Source organism: Oncorhynchus clarkii, chromosome 21 (assembly GCF_045791955.1).
Source record: "Oncorhynchus clarkii lewisi isolate Uvic-CL-2024 chromosome 21, UVic_Ocla_1.0, whole genome shotgun sequence".
In the NCBI taxonomy this organism is placed as follows: domain Eukaryota; kingdom Metazoa; phylum Chordata; class Actinopteri; order Salmoniformes; family Salmonidae; genus Oncorhynchus; species Oncorhynchus clarkii.
In genome coordinates, this window is record NC_092167.1 from 4444606 (window position 1) to 4459605 (window position 15000).

The 15000-nt window shown below is 44.2% G+C and overlaps 1 protein-coding gene across 1 annotated transcript in view; it reads right to left on the reverse strand.

Annotated features, from left to right (window-relative positions):
• The window catches only part of LOC139379279 (protein kinase C-binding protein NELL2-like), a 109306-nt gene that overhangs the window by 45784 nt on the left and 48522 nt on the right, over positions 1-15000 (reverse strand). The window contains exon 13 of the mRNA XM_071122081.1: positions 2432-2557. Within this exon, the coding sequence (XP_070978182.1) occupies positions 2432-2557 (126 nt within the window). The remainder of the gene's footprint in view (positions 1-2431; positions 2558-15000) is intronic.

A 15000-nucleotide genomic window follows, 5' to 3' on the forward strand; every position in this document is an offset into this window, starting at 1 on the left:
GAGGAGAGGAGAGGAGAGGAGAGGAGAGGAGAGGAGAGGAGAGGAGAGGAGAAACCTGGTGGCATTATACACATATCAACTTTTCAGCTATTTATAATATTGTGGCTGGAAACTAACAGTTTGACTCATGGACACCAGTCTCCACACAATATCTAATGGATTCATGGCATTTCACTGAATCCTGGAACTAAATGTAATGAGCCAAAGGCACAAAGGGGCTTCTATGTGAGGACACATTCAGTATCTAGAGAGTGCAAAGCTTTAGGATTAGGCTGGTCCCAGATCTGTAGCTATGTGACATAGCCAACTCTTCTCTCTATGTTATAGCCAGGTCCCAGATATGTAGCTATGTGACATAGCCAACTCTTCTCTCTATGTTATAGCCTGGTCCCAGATCTGTAGCTATGTGACATAGCCAACTGTTCTCTCTATGTTATAGCCTGGTCCCAGATATGTAGCTATGTGACATAGCCAACTCTTCTCTCTATGTTATAGCCTGGTCCCTGAGTCAATCAATACATGTTAGAATCACCTTTGGCAGTGATTACAGCTGTGAGTCTTTCTGGGTAGGTCTTTAAAAGAGCTTTGCACATCTGGATTGTACAATATTTGCACATTCTTCAAGCTCTGTCAAGTTGGTTGTTGATCATTGCTAGACAGACATTTTCAAGTCGATTTAAGTCAAAATTGTAACTAGCCCACTCAGGAACATTCGTCTTGATAAGCAACTCCAGTGTATATTTGGCCTTGTGTTTTAGGTCATTGTCCTTCTGAAAGGTGAATTTATCTCCCAGTGTCTGGTGGAAAGCAGACTGAACCAGTTTTTCCTCTAGGATTTTGCCTGTGTGTAGCTCTATTCCATTAATTTTATCCCCCCCAAAAAACTCGCTAGTCCTTGCCGATGACAAGCATACCCATAACATGATGCTGCCAACGCCATTTCTGAAAATATGAAGAGTGGTACTCAGTGATGTGTTGTGTTGGAATTTCCCTCAACATAACACTGTATTCAAGACATAAAATTAATTTCTTTGCCACATTTCTTTGCAGTTTTACTTTAGTGCCTTACTGCAAACAGGATGCATGTTTTGGAATATTTTTAGTCTGTACAGGATTCCTTCTTTTTCAGTCTGTCATTTGGTCAATATTGTGGAGTAACTACAATGTTGTTGATCCATCTTCATTTTTCACAGCCATTAAACTCTGTAACTGTTTTAAAGTCGCCATTGGCCTCATGGTGAATTCCCTTTGCAGTTTCCTTCCTCTCCGGGAACTGAGTTAGGAAGGACGCCTGTATCTTTGTTGTGAGCGGGTGTATTGTTTTACCATCCAAAGTGTAATTAATAACTTCACCATACACAGAATAGTAAAGTGATGTGGTACTGTACGAAACATGTACAATTGAGATAACCATCAAAGCGACAGGTTGTGTTAGCAGAACAATTGGATTTTCAAAGAGATAACTATGAGGGATACAGCCAAGAGATGAGATACCAAATGAAACAACTTTTAAATGTTAACATCATCATAGCCCCTATGCTATTCAGTTGCCTGAGGAAGCCATGCTATTTCCAGAGGCGTGTGTGGGCATTGCAACGTGGACAAGACAAGTCTCCACAGTCGCAACATCCCACAGCATCTACCAAATTATAATAACATATGTGAACAAACAAATGTGTTATAAAATATCTAAATAAGAACACTGGAACATTTTGTCCCAGCAATGTGGAAATGTGTCTTTGGCTAGTCTTTCCTGTTGGTTTCACAGCATGATTTAGTAATGAAGTCACGATTAGTAATAAAGTCGTTCTAGTAATAAAGTAATTCTGTACAGAGAGCTCCGTCACTTACCAAAGGAACAGAACAGATAGAAGCTGTGACTAAACTCCATGCCATCTGCTTCCAGTGTGAAGGAGCTAAATCACCTAGCATTAGAGATATTATCTTTTTAATTACCGATCCACAGCAAATGTGCCGTGTCAACCCCACTGAGACTCTCTCTCTCTCTCTCTCTCTCTCTCTCTCTCTCTCTCTATCTCTCTCTCAAGGTCCTCTGAGGTTAGAGCAGACATGTTTGAATTAGTCATGAACATAAGACCAGATCATAAGACCAGCTAACCTCTAATGTTAGCCCACTTCTCAAACAAACAACCCTGAGGTCAAATCATGCAATGTAAGGTAAAGTAGCTTTACTCTGGTCAATAAAACTGTCCTTTGTAGAAGTCAGGCCTGCAATGTGTATGTGTGTGTGTGCCCATGCAGATACATGTGTTTGACTGGTGTGTGTGTCTGTGTGTGTGTGTGTGTGGGTGACCATGCAGATGTATGTGTTTGACTGGTGTGTGTGTGTGTGTGTGTGTGTGTGTGTGTGTGTGTGTGTGTGTGTGTGTGTGTGTGTGTGTGTGTGTGTGTGTGTGTGTGGGTGGCTCACCTGTGCAGGAATAGTCATCGATCCGGATGTATCCAGTGTGGCAGATGCACATGAAGGATCCTGGAGTATTGACACACATGGTGTTCTCTCTGCAGTAGTGCTTTCCCTCAGCACACTCATCAATATCTGGAATACAGACCAACGGGTCAAACAGACTGTTACAGGAAGGTCAATAAGGACCAACTAAAACCCAGACCCTCCCCCAGTCGATACAATTAAGAACCAGTGTCCAGCACAAAGATGAAGCCTATACCTTGTCCTTCCTAGTCTATAGCATATACCGTAGGATATAGCTCTATAGTGGACTCCCCAATGTCTAGAACATTGAAAGTGATGAACTGTTGTGTAACAATATATGTGTGTATTCCACCCACCAAATTGTCTCTGTTACCTTAACCACCATCTAGTCTCTGTTACATTAACCACCATCTAGTCTCTGTTACATCACCCACCAACTAGTCTCTGTTACATCACCCACCAACTAGTCTCTGTTACATCACCCACCAACTAGTCTCTGTTACATCACCCACCAACTAGTCTCTGTTTCATCACCCACCAACTAGTCTCTGTTATATTAACCACCAACTAGTCTCTGTTACATCACCCACCAACTAGTCTCTGTTACATCACCCACCAACTAGTCTCTGTTACATTAACCACCAACTAGTCTCTGTTACATCACCCACCAACTAGTCTCTGTTACATCACCCACCAACTAGTCTCTGTTTCATCACCCACCAACTAGTCTCTGTTACATCACCCACCAACTAGTCTCTGTTACATCACCCACCAACTAGTCTCTGTTACATCACCCACCAACTAGTCTCTGTTACATCACCCACCAACTAGTCTCTGTTACATCACCCACAACTAGTCTCTGTTTCATCACCCACCAACTAGTCTCTGTTACATCACCCACCAACTAGTCTCTGTTACATCACCCACCAACTAGTCTCTGTTACATTAACCACCAACTAGTCTCTGTTACATCACCCACCAACTAGTCTCTGTTACATCACCCACCAACTAGTCTCTGTTTCATCACCCACCAACTAGTCTCTGTTACATCACCCACCAACTAGTCTCTGTTACATCACCCACCAACTAGTCTCTGTTACATCACCCACCAACTAGTCTCTGTTACATCACCCACCAACTAGTCTCTGTTACATCACCCACCAACTAGTCTCTGTTACATTAACCACCAACTAGTCTCTGTTACATCACCCACCAACTAGTCTCTGTTACATTAACCACCAACTAGTCTCTGTTACATCACCCACCAACTTGTCTCTGTTACATTAACCACCAACTAGTCTCTGTTACATCACCCACCAACTAGTCTCTGTTACATTAACCACCAACTAGTCTCTGTTACATCACCCACCAACTAGTCTATGTTACATCACCCACCAACTAGTCTCTGTTACATCACCCACCAACTAGTCTCTGTTACATCACCCACCAACTAGTCTCTGTTACATCACCCACCAACTAGTCTCTGTTACATCACCCACCAACTAGTCTCTGTTACATTAACCACCAACTAGTCTCTGTTTCATCACCCACCAACTAGTCTATGTTACATCAACCACTAACTAGTCTCTGTTACATCACCCACCAACTAGTCTCTGTTACATCACCCACCAACTAGTCTCTGTTACATTAACCACCAACTAGTCTCTGTTACATTAACCACCAACTAGTCTCTGTTACATCACCCACCAACTAGTCTCTGTTACATTAACCACCAACTAGTCTCTGTTACATTAACCACCAACTAGTCTCTGTTTCATCACCCACCAACTAGTCTCTGTTACATCACCCACCAACTAGTTTCTGTTACATCACCCACTAACTAGTCTCTGTTACATTAACCACCAACTAGTCTCTGTTACATTAACCACCAACTAGTCTCTGTTACATCACCCACCAACTAGTCTCTGTTACATCACCCACCAACTAGTCTCTGTTACATCACCCACCAACTAGTCTCTGTTACATCACCCACCAACTAGTCTCTGTTACATCACCCACCAACTAGTCTCTGTTACATCACCCACCAACTAGTCTCTGTTACATCACCCACCAACTAGTCAATTCAGTTCAAGGGGCTTTATTGACACGGGAAACATGTGTTAACATTGCCAAAGCAAGTGAGGTAGATAATATACAAAAGTGAAATAAACAATAAAAATGAACAGTAAACATTACACATACATTAGTTTCAAAACAATAAAGACATTACACGTGTCATATTATATATATATATATATACAGTGTTGTAACAATGTACAAATGGTTAAAGTACACAAGGGAAAATAAATAAGCATAAATATGGGTTGTATTTTACAATGGTGTTTGTTCTTCACTGGTTGACCTTTTCTTGTGGCAACAGGTCACAAATCTTGCTGCTGTGATGGCACACTGTGGAATTTCACCCAGTAGATATGGGAGTTGATCAAAATTGGATTTGTTTTCAAATTCTTTGTGGATCTGTATAATCTGAGGAAAATATGTGTCTCTAATATGGTCATACATTGGGCAGGAGGTTAGGAAGTGCAGCTCTGTTTCCACCTCATTTTGTGGGCAGTGGGCACATAGCCTGTCTTCTCTTGAGGGCCATGTCTGCCTATGGTGGCATTTCTCAATAGCAAGGCTATGCTCACTGAGTCTGTACATAGTCAAAGCTTTCCTTAAGTTTGGGTCAGTCACAGTGGTCAGGTATTCTGTCACTGTGTTCTCTCTGTTTAGGGCCAAATAGCATTCTATTTTGCTCTGTTTTTTGTTAATTCTTTCCAATGTGTCAAGTAATTATCTTTTTGTTTTCTCATGATTTGGTTGGGTCTAATTGTGTTGCTGTCCTGGGGCTCTGTGGGTTCTGTTTGTGAACAGAGCCCCAGGACCAGCTTGCTTAGGGAACTCTTCCCCTATTTCAAACTGCACACTTGTTGTTTGTGTACATTGATTTTATAATGTTGTATGTTTTACCCCCAACACCACTTTCCATCAATTTGTATAGCAGACCCTCATGCCAAATTGAGTCGAAGGCATTTTTGAAATCAACAAAGCATGAGAAGACTTTGCCTTTGTTTTGGTTTGTTTGTTTGTCAATTAGGGGGTGCAGGGTGAATACATGGTCTGTTGTACGGTAATTTGGTAGAAAGCCAATTTGACATTTGCTCAGTACATTGTTTTCACTGAAGAAATGTACAAGTCTGCTGTTAATGATAATGCAGAGGATTTTCCCAAGGTTGTTGTTGAAGCATATCCCATGGTAGTTATTGGGGTCAAATTTGTCTCCATTTTTGTGGATTGGGGTGATCAGTCCTTGGTTCCAAATATTGGGGAAGATGCCAGAGCTAAGGATGATGTTACAGAGTTTTAGTATAGCCAATTGGAATTTGTTGCCTCTATATTTGATCATTTCATTGAGGATACCATCAACACCACAGGCCTTTTTGGGTTGGAGTGTTTTTATTTTGTCCTGTAGCTCATTCAAGGTAATTGGAGAATCCAGTGGGTTCTGGGAGTCTTTAATAGTTGATTCTAAGATTTGTATTTGATCATGTATATGTTTTTGCTCTTTGTTCTTTGTTATAGAGCCAAAAAGATTGGAGAAGTGGTTTACCCGTACATCTCCATTTTGGATAGATAATTCTTCGTGTTGTTGTTTGTTTAGTGTTTTCCAATTTTCCCAGAAGTGGTTAGAGTCTATGGATTCTTCAATTACATTGAGCTGATTTCTGACGTGCTGTTCCTTCTTTTTCCGTAGTGTATTTCTGTATTGTTTTAGTGATTCACCATAGCGAAGGCGTAGACTCAGGTTTTCCGGATCTCTATGTTTTTGGTTAGACAGGTTTCTCAATTTCTTTCTTCGATTTTTGCATTCTTCATCAAACCATTTGTCATTGTTGTTCATTTTCTTCAGTTTTCTATTTGAGATTTTTAGATTTGATAGGGAAGCTGAGAGGTCAAATATACTGTTAAGATTTTCTTCTGCCAAGTTTACACCTTCACTATTACAGTGGAACGTTTTACCCAGGAAATTGTCTAAAGGGGTTTGAATTTGTTGTTGCCTAACTGTTTTTTGGTAGGTTTACAAACTGCATGTTACTCAGTTCCTTTGGCTTTGATGCCTCATGATTGAGTATTGCTCTGTTCAAGTAGACTGGGATTTTGCTGTGGTCTGATAGGGGTGTCAGTGGGCTGACTGTGAACGCTCTGAGAGACTCTGGGTTGAGGTCAGTGATAAAGTAGTCTACAGTACTAATGCCATGAGAAGAGCTATAGGTGTACCTACCATAGGAGTCCCCTCGAAGCCTACCATTGACTATGTACATACCCAGCGTGCGACAGAGCTGCAGGAGTTGTGACCCGTTTTTGTTGGTTATGTTGTCATAGTTGTGCCTAGGGGGGGCATATGGGGGAGGGAATGCTGTCACCTGCAGGCGGGTGTTTGTCCCCCTGTGTGCTGAGGGTGTCAAGTTCTTGTCCGGTTCTGGCATTTAGGTCGCCACAGACTAGGACATGTCCCTGGGCCTGGAAATGATTGATTTCCCCCTCCAGTATGGGGATTCTAGTGGGGGGATAAAGGTAGCCCACAGGAGGACATTTTTCCCTGTTAAGATAATTTCCTTTTGAATTTCTAGCCAAATGTAAAATGTTCCTGTTTTGATTAATTTAATGGAGTGAGTTATGTCTGCTCTATACCAAATTAGCATATCCCCTGAGTCCCTTCCCTGTTTCACACCTGGTAGTTTGCTGGATGGGACAACCAGCTCTCTGTAACCTAGAGGGCAACCAGTGGGTCCGTCTCCTCTATACCAGGTTTCCTGCAGGATGACAATGTCTGTATTACCGATTTCTTTGGTGAAGTCCAGGTTCCTGCTCTTTAGGCCAAAGGCAGATGACCTCAGCCCTTGGACATTCCAGGATGAGATGGTGAAGGCTTTGTGTTCCATAAAGTGTCCAATGTTGTTGGTCGTGTGGTTTGGCCTCAGGCCAGTAAGTGTGAGCAGAGCCTGCTGAGCATCTAGTACATGCCATTGGCTTGGGCTATTGTAAGAGTGGGGGTTGGGCCTGTTGGCCCGCGCACTGCCTGGGCGTATGTGTGACTTCCATGTTGAGGCCCTCTTGTGGGGGTGGGGTGCATGGGGTGGGCAGGGGGGGCATAGGTCTGATCTGAGGGGGCCTAAATGGGGTGCGGGCATGGTTTACTTGGGGGGGTGTTGAGTGGTTGGGGTGAGGGTATGGATGTGGCTGGTGGTGCTGTGGTCTGGATGTAAGTCCTCTTGGCGTGGGTCCTTTATGTGTAGGTCCAGGGGGGGGTCCCACAGGTCTGGGAGAGTGTCTCGCTGGTCTGGGCGGGGTGTCTATTGGCCTGTTGCCCCTGTGTGAAGTGTTGGGGATACGTTTGAGAGCGATGTCCTTTAGAGTCTGGGCAAAGGTGGGCACTGCTGCCTTGTAGAGGTGGACCTGGTCATAGAGGTTGTTCAAGTCCAGGGTGGAGTGGTGGGCCAGGAAAACATTTGGTTTTGAGGCACAGCCACGGGAAATACTTGCGTTTACTCGCTGTATTGTAGCAGGTGGAAGTCTTTTCGTGGTAGCAGGGTGGAGATAACCACTTGTGTGTTGGGGAAAGTAGAATAAGCTTTTTCAATCACTCCCTTCAGTGCTGTGGCCACCCTTTCCTGCTGTGTTCTCAGGTTGTTTGTGCCTGTGTGTATTATTATGTGGCTGGGTGACCCTACAGAAGGTCTAGGGCATGCTGGGTGTTTGGACACCAGAGTTTAGACACACTGTGTTTGGGAAAAAGTGTTTTGTCTTGTATATATTTCCCATTTGAGTCCATAAGGAGTACAATCTGTGTCTTGTGTATGTCCTCAGTGGGTGTGGGGGGGTTGTCAGGAGGGCTATCAGGGTGGCTCAGAGGGGGTGAGAGCCCCTGGGCTTGGGGTTCTTCATTTGTCTGTTCTGCTGTGATGTCTAAGCTATGGTCAGGGTCTGGTGTGGACTGTTCTGCTGTGGTGTCGAGACTTTTGTCGGGTGCTGAGGTGGGCTGTTCTGCTGGCTTCTCTGCGGGGGTGGCCACCTCTCTAGTGGGTTGTTCTCTGTCACATCCCATCCCCCTCACCCTCTCCTCCAGCAGTCTGATCCTCTCCTCTAGTGCTCTGTTCTTCTCCTGCTCCTGCTCTTTCTCCTGTTGAAGTTGTCTCACCACTGTCCAGAGTGCAGATATGTCTCTCTCCACCTCCAGCACCCCGGGTCTGGTTAAGAGAGTGTTGTTGTGCTGGACTGTTGTCTGGGTCTGTGCTGACTGGAGTGTAATCACCTGCTGTTCCATCTCCACCTGCCTTACCTCCAGCTGGGTAAATGTATCCTTCATTTCAATGAGAGGGTAGTACTCTGTGCTGGGAAGTTGGCTTTCCGCTGGGGGTGTCTCGTCTGTGGGGTTATATAATGAAGAGGTCTGGTCTGACCCTTTCGGGGTGGGGGTATCTTTCTCAAGGGAGAGCTTCTTCTGCTGGGTTAATTCTTTGATTAGGTGAAAGTCCAGCTGAAACTGTCTGGGGTTGCCCTGTACCATTACTGTTCCAGACTTATAGAGATTTATATTAGCTGACTCAGAGTCCCCGTTGTCAAGTATCCTGAGTTTCCAACCCTCATTAACACCCCCTCTCTTAACAAAGGGGTAGTGTGCTAATATAGCACTATGCCATGCCAGGGGATGGTTTGTGTGGAAGATGAGGTTGCTGATGTTCCCATTTTTGTAATAGTCAGCAAAAAGTGGCTCTTGATTTTCCATAAGGAGCTTCATTTTGAGATATTTTCTTGCCATATCATTCTTTACATGCACAGGGTACTGTATTTTAAATTACGTCTGAACAGCGGGAGGCAGCTTCTAAGGCCTCTCCATTTGGTTGGAGTAGACTGTTCGACTCTCCTGCCATTGTTGGGCTAAAGGGCTTTGACACCTCTCACTTGACACGTCAGTGCTAGTTGTATCGAGTTTGGCAGCCTTCATTTAGCATTCAGTCCATATAAAGTAATGTAATGTATTTTTCTTCTTGGCTTTTGGAAATAAAATATAGTTTCAGACTAAACATTACTCAGTCAGTTCCAGGTTGGATGGTGTTTTCAGGTTTCTGTTGTTTTTGTATTGTTTTGGAATAATAATCCTTGGTAGTTGTAAACCTTCCAGGTGATTCCGTAATTCCATCCAAAATCAGGTTGCAGGTTTTGAGATTTGATTTGGAGTAAAGGTTATGTTGTAGAGGGTAGCATTCTGCATATGTTCCTGACAAAAAAAAATCCAAGTTTATCTAACTCTAAATCTATGTTTTTTAAAGAAAATGCTGAAAATGCTGAAAAACGCAGGAGCTCATCTGATCATGACCTCTAGCCTGCTCTCTGTTATCGCTGCAAGTCTCTGTTACATCAACCACCAGCTAGTCTCTTATGGTAGACTGTTACATCAACCACCAGCTAGTCTCTTATGGTAGACTGTTACACCAACCACCAGCTAGTCTCTTATGGTAGACTGTTACATCAACCACCAGCTAGTCTCTTATGATAGACTGTTACATCAAATTGAGTAGCTGCCAGGGCATTCAACACCTGGTTCTGGGTCTTGAGGTTAGGCTACCCACCAGCCGTTTGGCTTTCTTCAGGCATTCTAACCTGCATGGTTCACTATAATTTTCACAATCAATTGACAGTTCAAATCCTCCCATGCTCTTCTGTGCATTGGCCTAAAGCTTTGAAAACCATACTGTCTGTTTGCAACAGTCTGATCAATATATCACAGCAAATCCTTTCTCTCTAACCAGAGTTGGTGGGTCATTTAACTGTTAAAGAGGCTCAGATGCATTGTCTTTCCTAAATCAAGTCCATGCTTGACAGATCTCTTCCCAATCCTTAGGCTTTAACACTTCTCTTTTACTTCCGTTGAAGGAAAGTAACTGTGCTGCCTGGTCATAGAACGTTTTAACAGTTTTAGAATCATTCAAACGGAGAAATCTATTTTAAATTAGAGTGCCGTCAGATCCGTTCTCCCCAGCCAAAGAACCCTGGTTCCAAAAGGGTTCTTCGGCTGTCCCAATAGGATAACCCTTTTTGGTTCCAGGTAGAAACATTTTTGGTTCCAGGTAGGACCCTCTGTTTGAACAAGTCACGTGTGCAACCAGAGGATAAAAAACTCAAGACCACCTTTACTCCACACACAGAGATGTATACAAAGCTCCCCTTCGCCCTCCATTTGGAAAATCTGACCATAATTCTAACCTCCTGATTCTTGCTTACAACAAAAACTAAAGCAGGAAGTACCAGTGACTCGCTCAAATGGAAGTGGTCAGATGACACTGATGCTACCCTACAGGACTGTTTTGCTAGCACAGACAGGAACATGTTCCGGGATTCATCCAGTGACATTGAGGAGTATACCACCTCAGTCACCGGCTTCATCAGTAAGTGCATCAACGACGTTGTCCCCTCAGTGACCGTACATATCCCAACAAGAAGCCATGGATTACAGGAAACATCGGCACTGGGCTAAAGACTAGAGCTGCTACTTTCAAGGAGCAGGATACTAATCTGGATGCTTATAAGAAATCCTGCTATGCCCTCAGACGAACCGTCAAACAGGGAAAGCGTCAATACAGGACTAAGATTGAATCCTACTACACCGGCTCCGACACTCGTCGGATGTGGCAGGGCTTGCAAACTTTTAGGGAAACACAGCCACGAGCTGCCCAGTGACGCGAGCCTACCAGATTGGCTAAATTCCTTTTATGCTCGTTTCGAGGCAAGCGACACTGAAGCATGTATGAGAGCACCAGCTTTTCCGAACGACTATGTGATCACGCTCTCCGTAGCCGATGTGAGCGAGATCTTTCAACAGATCAACATTCACAAGGCCGCTGGGCCAGACGGATTACGAGGATGTGTACTCAGAGCATGCACAGTCCAACTGGCAAGTGTCTTCACTGACATTTTCAACCAGTCTGTAAAATCTACATGTTTCAAGCAGACCACCATAGTCCCTGTGCCCAAGAAAGTGAAAGTAACCTGCCTAAATGACTACTGCCCCATAAATATCACGACGGTAGCCATGCTGTGCTTTGAAAGGTTGATCATGGCTCAAATCGACACCATCATCCCAGAAACCCTAGACCCACTCCAATTCACATACCGCCACAACAGATCCACAGATGACGTAATCTCAATTGCACACCACACTGCCCTTTCCCATCTGGACAAAAGGAACACCTGACAGCTGACTGCTGTTAGAAGGCTGTTCATTGACTGCAGCTTAGCGTTCAACACCATGGTGCTCACAAAGCTCATCACTAAGCTAAGGAACTTGGGACTAAACACCTCCCTCTGCAACTTGATCCTGGACTTCCTGATGGGCCGCCTCCAGGTGGTAAGGGTAGGTAACGCAGGGGTGCGCGCTTAGTCCCCTCCTGTAATCCCTGTTCACCCACAACTGCGTAGCCAAGCAAGACTCCAACACCATCATTAGATTTGCTGACGACACAATGGTGGTAGGCCCGACCACCGACAACGATGAGACAGCCTATAGGGTGGAGGCCAAAGCCCTGGCAGTGTGGTGCCAGGCCAACAACCTCTCCCTCAATGTGATCAAGACAAAGGAGCTGAACGTGGACCGAACAGACACCCACTTACATTGACGGGGCTGAAGTGGAGCGGGTCGAGAGTTTCAAGTTCCTTGTTGTCCACATCACCAACAAACTATCTTGGTCCAAACACACCAAGAAATTTGTGAAATGGGCACGACCATGCCTTTTCCCCCTCAGGAGACTGAAAAGATTTGGCATATGTCCCCAGATCCTCAAAAAATTCTACAGTTGCACCATCAAGAACATCCCAAAAATTGTCAAAAGACGTCAATCGGTACCGAAGCGCCAAGTCTAGGTCCAAAAGGCTCCTTAACACCTTCTACCCCCAAGCCATACGACTGCTCCCGGACTATTTTCATAGTTTATTTAGTCAATATTTTCTTCATTCTATTTTCTTAAAAGTGCATTGTTGGTTAAGGGCTTGTAAGTAAGCATTTCACGGTAAGGTCTACAACTGTTGTATTCGGCGCATGTCACAATTAAAATGTAATTTTGATTAGATTTGACTTGAAGGTATCTGGATGAAGTGTCACAGTAAAGTGCTCTGTCTCTTTTATAGAACACTGTTCATTGAATGATGGAAAACCTCAGAGTGCCTCTAGCACACAAACACACACACGTCGATGAGTATTCATGCAGCTTGTAGCCTATAATGGAACGGGATCTTCAATCTCCATGATCTAACTCATCTCTATGGTGGTGGTGTCACTACGAGATGCACGGCGCTGCGCCTGGGGTAAGATGATGTCTTCAGTGATTTTGCAACGCACAACTCCGGAATCATGACATCCCATTTTGAATTTTCAAACAGCCAAATACGATCCCCCATGTCAAAACAAATATGTTTGAAAACAGAATATTAGCTTGTGGGGGATATTTCTACATTTATACTGACAGACCGCCAGGTTCTTTGAAAAGCAAAGCAACATCCTCTTTAAACCCATTCTATTCACATCGTCAACCACTGTCTGTCAAGGTCACAACAGTCAATTCAAAAGCTCCATGTTCACCCCAGTCTGTAGACATATAAATTTAAATAGATGCGTTTCAATACAATACAAGCCTTTATTGTGGTAGCTATAGTTACAGACTGAACAGCAGAGAGAATCACACAGCTTTTAATAACAGACCAGATGTGGTAGCTATAGACTGAACAGGAGAGAGAATCACACAGCTTTTAATAACAGACCAGATGTGGTAGCTATAGTTATAGACTGAACAGCAGAGAGAATCACACAGCTTTTAATAACAGACCAGATGTGGTAGCTATAGTTATAGACTGAACAGCAGAGAGAATCACACAGCTTTTAATAACAGACCAGATGTGGTAGCTATAGACTGAACAGGAGAGAGAATCACACAGCTTTTAATAACAGACCAGATGTGGTAGCTATAGTTATAGACTGAACAGCAGAGAGAATCACACAGCTTTTAATTCTCTCTCCTGTTCAGTCTATAGCTATGCTACCACATCTGGTCTGTTATTAAAAGCTGTGTGATGATTCTCTCTCCTGCTCAGGCTATAGCTCCCATATCTGGTCTGTTATTATAGCAGACCAGACGTGGTAGCTATAGCTATACCTGCAACAGCAGAGAGAATCATATAGAACAACCAGTGCTGACTGCTGAGCCTCTGAAACAACCAAGCAATACTGGGATTACTACCCCCTCCCTTTCTCTCACTCTCCCTCGCTCTACCTCTCTTTTTCTCTCACTCTCCTTTGCTCTACCTCTCTCTCTCCCTCTCTAGCTACCGTGGGGGTACCGGTACAGAGTCAATGTGCGTGGGCAGTTAGTTGAGGTAGTACAGTATGTACATGTAGGTAGAGTTATTAAAGTTACTATGCATTGATGATAACAACAGAGTAGCAGGGGTGTAAAAGGTGGGGAGGGGAAATGCAAATAGTCTGGGTGGCCATTTGATTAGAAGTTCAAGAGTCTTATGGTTTGGGGGTAAAAGCTGTTTAGAAGCCTCTTGGACCTAGACTTGGCGCTCCGGTACAGCTTGCCGTGCGGTAGCAGAGAGAACAGTCTATGACTAGGGTGGCTGGATTACGGGGTTGAGTTGAGCTCATGATCTGTACCTGTCTGTACAGCAAATAGCAAAATATGTGTAGAGTAGGATGACAAGTCTATACACCTGCACTACACACACACACACACACACACACACACACACACACACACACACACACACACACACACACACACACACACACACACACACACACACACACACACACACACACACACACACACACACACACACAAACAAGAATAGCTAGATAAATTCTACCATTATGCGGTAAGTCACAAGTAAGCCACCAATGATATTCCGTATGACTGTTATTCTAAATGATCTCTCTGTCTCTCTCTTTCCCCTGTAATAAATAATACAATTTCTCTCTAGGAGGGGGTGGTTGGCGTCTAGCTGGAGGATGGAGGATGGCTGGCACAGCAGGCCGCATATCTCTCACTGGCAGCAGACCTACGGACAGACGGACAGACGACTAAAAATAAAGAGGAGACTTTCTTTAGATCTCTCTACAGCGCTCACACCCTCTCTCTCTCTCTCCCTCTCTCTCTCTCTCTCTCTCTCTCTCTCTCTCTCTTAATCCGCTTCTATCTCTCTCCCTCTCCGGTTCTCTCCCTCTCTCACTCTCAGAGAAGAAGCAGATTCTTCAGAACGGCATCACACATCCATAATCCTTTCATGTCTGAGTATTGCAATTCAGACTATAGCCACCAACAGTCCTGGGGTGTTGGTTTGACTGGTAGGACTATAGCCACCAACGGTCCTGTGGTGTTGGTTTGACTGGTAGGACTATAGCCACCAACGGTCCTGTGGTGTTGGTTTTACTGGTAGGACTATAGCCACCAACGGTCCTGTGGTGTTGGTTTGACTGGTAGGACTATAGCCACCAA